This window comes from Silurus meridionalis, chromosome 19 (genome assembly GCF_014805685.1).
Source record: "Silurus meridionalis isolate SWU-2019-XX chromosome 19, ASM1480568v1, whole genome shotgun sequence".
NCBI lineage: Eukaryota > Metazoa > Chordata > Actinopteri > Siluriformes > Siluridae > Silurus > Silurus meridionalis.
The window spans coordinates 591,145-598,644 of NC_060902.1; the positions used below are offsets into that span (position 1 = coordinate 591,145).

Sequence of the window (7,500 nt, forward strand, 5' to 3'; positions counted from 1 at the left end):
GGCCTCGTCTGAGTTGTCCTGGCAGTCGTTATCTCCGTCACAGATGTATGCTGGGTTTGTACAGATCCCTGTTCCACACTGGAACTGCCCCGGCCTGCACTTAAATGGCGCTAAAGAAACAGGAAACACACACAAACTTCAGCAACACGAGCTGGAAAGTGCGAGATAAAAATAAAAAGCCGTCTGGGACGTTTCTCTAAAGTCTGGGAGAAACGACTTACGGCAGTCTGCCGGTTCGTCCGATCGATCGCCGCAGTCGTCTTCAGTGTCACACTTCCACCAGAACGGGATACACTTATCGTTCTTACATACAAACTGCAAAGGAATACACAACTGTTTAACAACAGACACAGTTCTAGCACTGTTCTCCTTCTGTGGTTTCTATAGCAACAGCTCATTCAAGGGGAGTTGTACTCTTTCATAAAAGAGTGTAATCTATTACGATTAATTAAAAAGAGTCTCCAGTGTTTGTGCATCGGAACCTATGTGTAAGATGTTGATTGTGTTGGTGAACTGCTGTATGATAAATGTAATGAAACCACAGCACACACCGTGTTTATTACTAATACACAACTTCACATACAACTCCTTTCACAGAAACTGACCTGACTGGCAGTGCAGTTGGAGAGACACTGCTTTCCATCAGCTGCCAGGTAGAAGTTAGTGGGACATGCGCACTTGTGTCTTCCACCCGGAGAGAGAAGACACAGGTTACTGCAGCCACCGTTATCCTTCTGACACGGGTGACCAGTCACTACGGAGAACAGGAACCATTACACAACTTAATATTCTATTAAAAGCTCCACTCCCCTCCACTCCACTCCACTACTCTCCACTCCACTCCACTCCACTCCACTCCACTCCACTCCACTACACTACTCTCCACTCCTCCACTCCACCCCACTCCAGTCCACTACTCTCCACTCCACTCCACCCCACTCCACTCCTCTCCACTACAATCCACCTCTCCACTCCACTCACTACTCTCCACTCCACTCCACCCCACTCCACTCCACTCCACTCCACCCCACTCCACTACACTACTCTCCACTCCACTCCACCCCACTCCACTCCACTCCACTCCACCCCACTCCACTCCACTCCACTCCACTACTCTCCACTCCACTCCACTACACTCCTCTCCACCCCACTCCACCCCACCCCACTCCACTACACTACTCCACTCCTCCACTCCACCCCACTCCACTCCACTACACTACTCCACTCCACTCCTCCTCTCCACTCCACTCCACCCCACTCCTCTCCACTACACTACTCTCACTCCACTCCTCTCCACTACAATCCACTCCTCTCCACTCCACTACTCTCACTACAATCCACTCCTCTCCACTCCACTCCACTACTCTCCACTCCACCCCACCCCACTCCTCTCCACTCCTCCTCCACTCCACTCCACTCACTACTCTCCACTCCACTCCACCACACTACTCTCCACTCCACTCCTCCACTCCACTATACTCCACTCCTCTCCACCCCACCCCACTCCTCTCCACTACACTACTCTCCTCCACTCCACTATACTCCTCCTCTCCACTCCACTTCACTCCTCTTCACTACACTACTCTCCACCCCACTCCACTCCACTCCACTCCTCTCCACCCCACCCCACTCCTCTCCACTACACTACTCTCCTCCACTCCACTATACTCCACTCCTCTCCACTCCTCTCCACTCCTCTCCACTCCACTCCACTATACTCCACTCCTCCACTCCACTCCACCCCACTCCACTCCACTCACTCCACTCCTCTCCACTACACTACTCCACTCCACTCCTCTCCACTACACTACTCTCCACTCCACTCCACTATACTCCACTCCTCTCCACTCCACTTCACTCCTCTCCACTCCACTCCTCCTCCACTCCACTATACTCCTCCTCTCCACCCCACCCCACTCCTCTCCACTACACTACTCTCCACTCCACTCCACTATACTCCACTCCTCTCCACCCACTTCACTCCTCTCCACTCCACTCCTCTCCACTACACTACTCTCACTCCACTCCACTATACTCCTCCTCTCCACTCCACTTCACTCCTCTCCACTCCACCCCACCTCTCCACTACACTACTCTCCACTCCACCCCACTCCACTCCACTCCTCCACTCCACTCCTCTCCACCCCACTCCACTCCTCTCCACCCAACTCCTCTCCACTACACTACTCTCCACTACACTACTCTCCACTCCTCTCCACTACACTATACTCCACTCCTCTCCACCCCACTCCACTCCTCCACCCCACTCCTCTCCACTACACTACTCTCCACTACACTATACTCCACTCCTCTCCACTCCACTTCACTCCTCTCCACCCCACTCCTCTCCACTACACTACTCTCCACTCCTCCACTCCACTCCACTCCTCCTCCACTCCACTCCTCCACTCCACCCCACTCCACTCCACTCCTCCACTCCACTACTCTCCACTCCACTACTCCACTACATCGCTATATCACCGGATATAAACGTTATTGTACTTTACACATACTATAATATATACATTACATGCTATCAATATTTTACTATAAACTACTATATACAACATACTACATACAACAGAGTGTGTGTGTGTGTGTGTGTGTGTGTGTGTGTGTGTGTGTGTGTGTATGTGTGTGTGTGAGTGTGAGTGTGTGTGTGAGAGTGTGTGTGTGTGTGTGTGTGTGTGTGTGTGTGTGAGAGTAAATGTGAGTGTGTGTGTGTGTAAGTGTGTGTGTGTGAGTGTGTATGTGAGTGTGTGTGTGTGTGTGTGTGTGTGTGTGTGTGTGTGTGTGTGAGTGTGTGTGTGTGTGTGTGTGTGTGTGTGTGTGTGAGAGTAAATGTGAGTGTGTGTGTGTAAGAGTGTGTGTGTGTGTGTGTGTGTGTGTGTGTGTGTGTGTGTGTGTGTGTGTGTGTAGTGTGTGTGTGAGTGTGTGTGTGTGAGTGTGAGTGTGTGTGTGTGTGAGTGTGTGTGTGTGTGTGTGTGTGTGTGTGTGTGTGTGTTTGTGTGTGTGTGTGTGAGTGTACCCTCTGGCTGTCTGTGAGGATGGAAGATGTGGATGTCCATGGGTCGGTGCAGTGTGTTGATCAGGAGGGTTTTATTGGTGCCGAGTGTTTTATGAGCTCGATTTATGGATTTTGTTTCCCAGTCGGTCCAGTAAATAAATTCTTCGAACAGAGTCATGGCAAAGATGTGCGGGATGTCCTGATTCAATACTGCAACACACACACACACACACACACACACACACACACACACACACACAGACAGGCACACACTGTTAGCACTATTAATAACTAAAATAATATGACAAATAAAAAAAATCAAACAATGAGCACAGATTATATATTGTATAAGCAGAAAGGGCATGTATTATATCAGTGTGTGTATTGGTGTAGTTTGGGGTGTACCTGTGTGTGTGTGGGTGTGGTTTGGGTTGTACCTGTGTGTGTCAGTGTTTAGGGGTGTACCTGTGTATGGGTGTGTTTAGGGGTGTACCTGTGTGTGTGTGTGTCTGTATTTAGGGGTGTGTCTGTGTATGGGTGTGTTTATGGGTGTACCTGTGTGTGTGTCTGTGTTTAGGGTGTACCTGTGTATGGGTGTGTTTAGGGGTGTACCTGTGTATGGGTGTGTTTAGGGGTGTACCTGTGTATTGGTGTGTTTAGGGGTATACCTGTGTATGGGTGTGTTTAGGGGTGTACCTGTGTATGGGTGTGTATAGGGGTGTACCTGTGTATGGGTGTGTATAGGGGTGTACCTGTGTATGGGTGTGTTCAGGGGTGTACCTGTGTGTGTCTGTGGTTAGGGTGTACCTGTGTATGGTTTTTTAATAGTGTACTTGTGTATGGGTGTGTTTAGGGTGTACCTGTGTGTCTGTGGTTAGGGGTGTACCTGTATGGGTGTGTTTAGTGTACCTGTGTATGGGTGTGTTTAGTGTACCTGTGTGTCTGTGGTTAGGGTGTACCTGTGTATAGGGGTGTACCTGTGTATGGGTGTGTTTAGGGGTGTACCTGTGTGTCTGTGGTTAGGGGTGTACCTGTGTATGGGTGTGTTTAGGGGTGTACCTGTGTATAGGTGTGTTTAGTGTACCTGTGTGTGTCTGTGGTTAGTGTACCTGTGTATGGGTGTGTTTAGGGTGTACCTGTGTATGGGTGTGTTTAGGGTGTACCTGTGTGTCTGTGGTTAGGGTGTACCTGTTAATGGGTGTGTTTAGGGTGTACCTGTGTGTCTGTGTTTAGGGTGTACCTGTGTATGGGTGTGTTAGGGTGTACCTGTGTATGGGTGTGTTTAGGGGTGTACCTGTGTATAGCTGTGGTTAGGCGTGCACCTGTGTATAGCTGTGGTTAGGGGTGTACCTGTGTGTATGGGTGTGTTTAGGGTGTACCTGTGTCTGTGGTTAGGGGTGTACCTGTGTATAGGGGTGTACCTGTATAGGTGTGTTTAGGGGTATACCTGTGTATGGGTGTGTTTAGTGTACCTGTGTATGTGTGTTTAGGGGTACCTGTGTATAGGGGTGTACCTGTGTATAGCTGTGGTTAGGGGTGTACCTGTGTATGGGTGTGTTTAGGGTGTACCTGTATAGGTGTGTTTAGGGTGTACCTGTGTATAGGTGTGTTTAGTGTACCTGTGTATGGTGTGTTTAGGGGTACCTGTGTATAGTGTGTTTAGGGTGTACCTGTGTATAGGTGTGTTTAGGGTGTACCTGTGTATAGTGTGTTTAGGGTGTACCTGTGTATGGGTGTGTTTAGGGTGTACCTGTGTATGTGTGTGTGTGTTTAGGGTGTACCTGTGTGTCTGTGGTTAGGGGTGTACCTGTGTATGGGTGTGTTTAGGGGTGTACCTGTGTATGGGTGTGTTTAGGGTGTACCTGTGTATGGGTGTGTTTAGGGTGTACCTGTATGGGTGTGTTTAGGGTGTACCTGTGTGTGTCTGTGGTTAGGGGTGTACCTGTGTATGGGTGTGTTTAGGGGTGTACCTGTGTATGGGTGTGTTTAGGGGTGTACCTGTGTGTGTCTGTGGTTAGGGGTGTACCTGTGTATGGGTGTGTTTAGGGGTACCTGTGTATGGGTGTGTTAGGGTGTACCTGTGTATAGGGGTGTACCTGTGTATAGCTGTGGTTAGGCATGTACCTGTGTATGGGTGTGTTTAGGGGTGTACCTGTGTGTCGGTTGGTGCCGTCCAGGTTGGCGAACTCGATGTAATCTTCTCGGGCGTCGGCCCAGTAGATTCGGTCGTTAATAAAATCGAGTGTTAATCCGTTGGGCCACGTGATTCTGTCCTGAACGATTACACTGCGGTTTGTTCCGTCCATCCCGATCCGACCGATATGAGGACTATCTCCCCAGTCTGACCAATACAGGTATCTGAGAGAGACAAACATCAACCAGAAACATCATTCAAATTCGATCCTTCCAGGTTCAGCTTCCTCCAATAATAGCGATTGTCAAAGTTTAAGAACGGCTCTACATCTGAGCAAGAAAAAGCAAAAATTTAATTTATTTTAATAAATTCTCTGCATAAATGTGCCATAAAACCAAATTATAAAGTAATAAATTGCACTCATTTATTTATTGGTTTTTAATTTTTTACATTTCACAGTTTATTCAATTCATTTATTGACTTTTTTGGTAAGTAATTTTTTTTCATTCATTAATTATTCATTTGTAAAATAAATTCTTAAAAAAATAAACTCTCATAAATGAATTCATTAGTTTAATATTTTGTTGATTTATTTTTAATTTCTTTATTTATACATTTGTTCTTTCCTTCCTTTCTCCATCCCTCCTACATGAAACAGAAAACCAGCAGGTGTGTATTCCATAAGTGTGTCAAATACACATCAAACATCTACAATCACTCGGCTTTATATTCCATACACATACACTATACTGTACATACCCCTATATATATATATATATATATGTGTGTGTGTGTGTGTGTGTGTGTGTGTGTGTGTGTGTGTGTGTGTGTGTGTGTGTGTGTGTGTGTGTGTGTGTGGTGTGTGTGTGTGTGATGCTCACCCATTGCGGACGTCCACAGCGATGGCTCTGGGTTCTCTGAGCCCCGTGTTAATCAGCACTGTCCTAAATGCACCATTTAGCTTCGACACCTCGATCATGTCCCGCCCCTTATCACACCAGTACAGGTTCCCGCCCACCCAGTCAACCGCCACACCATCAGGGTTGTTAAGCGATGTGCGTTGAAGGACCTGCAGAAAACCAATAAGACTGAGCAGAGACACGCTAAAGAACATTCTACAATGTCATTCGACACGTGCTGACGTGATCAAATATAAACCTTTATCTTTAATCAAATCAGTCAGAAATAAACGCATCATATCATATACATTGACTAAATACAGTATAAAAGATTTACACACAGATGTACGTAATGGTGTGTATTGAGTTCCGCCTGAGACGTGAAGGTGAGAACGAGAAACGTGTATGTCTGGACACGCTGTAGAGGAAACGTGGTGACGTGACGAGGAAGTTGTTACCTGAACGTTAGAGCCGTTAATGTTCATGCGTCTGATCATGCTGCCCTGCGTCGTCACGTCCGTCCAATAAACCATCTGATCTCTGTAATCAAAATCCAGAGCTACGGCATTGTTCAGGCCCTGCGTGCGCACACACACACACACACACACACACACACACACACACACACAGTTTAATGTTTTTGTATATACTGTATACTTAACACTGGTTGCACTGAGCACATCAATCAGCAGCTAGAAAAAAGAAAAACAAATTTTTTAAGATTAAATAAAAAAACTGTTACCTGCTTTAAAAGTGTGTAATTCGATCCATCCAGGTTCAACTTCCTTAAATAATAGCGGTTAGCGAAGATGAGGAACGGCTCTACATCTGAGCAAGAAAAAATTAAGAGTGTTTTAGTTTGTGTTTTATTTGTATTTATTTGAATAAATCCTCCTGCATAAATGTGCAATAAAACAAAATTACAAAATAATAAAATGCACTCTTTCATTTTATTATGCATTTGTTTATTGGTTGTTTTTTCTTTTGTTTTCACTTTTTTAAATCTTATAAAATTTAATTAAAACATTCCATTTTTTTATATCTTTATTTCTTTCTTTTTTTTCTTTAGAAAAACTTTCTACTTTTCACTTAAAAATTATTGAATAATTAATTTAATGCAATTTAACTTTTTAGTACATTTTAATTTATTCATTAATTTTTACAAATTTCTTTATTCATACATTTGTTCTTTCCTTGTTTCTTTCTTTTATTTAAATTTTTGTATTTGTTCTTTATTGATTTATTGTAATGGAATGTTGTGGTTGTGTACTGGCCGTACCGGAGGTGGACTTGCAGACGGTGGGGTCAGTGGGACTCAGCTGATATCCGTCCACACACACACACCTGAAGCTGCCGTGTGTGTTGATGCAGTGCTGTGTGCAGGGGAACGTGCTGGAACACTCGTCTACGTCTACGCACGTTTTTCCGTCGTCCTTCAGCCTGAACCCGGCGTTACAGCG

At 45.8% G+C, this 7,500-nt stretch overlaps 1 protein-coding gene across 1 annotated transcript in view; it reads right to left on the reverse strand.

The window, feature by feature from the left end:
• The window catches only part of lrp1aa (low density lipoprotein receptor-related protein 1Aa), a 117,066-nt gene that overhangs the window by 23,079 nt on the left and 86,487 nt on the right, over positions 1-7,500 (reverse strand). Inside the window, 9 exon segments of the mRNA XM_046874969.1 lie at positions 1-110; positions 222-315; positions 606-754; positions 3,029-3,217; positions 5,160-5,365; positions 6,023-6,210; positions 6,499-6,618; positions 6,783-6,868; positions 7,320-7,500. The exon segment at positions 1-110 is cut by the window's left edge and continues 7 nt beyond it; the exon segment at positions 7,320-7,500 is cut by the window's right edge and continues 3 nt beyond it. Coding sequence (XP_046730925.1) covers positions 1-110; positions 222-315; positions 606-754; positions 3,029-3,217; positions 5,160-5,365; positions 6,023-6,210; positions 6,499-6,618; positions 6,783-6,868; positions 7,320-7,500 — 1,323 coding nt within the window.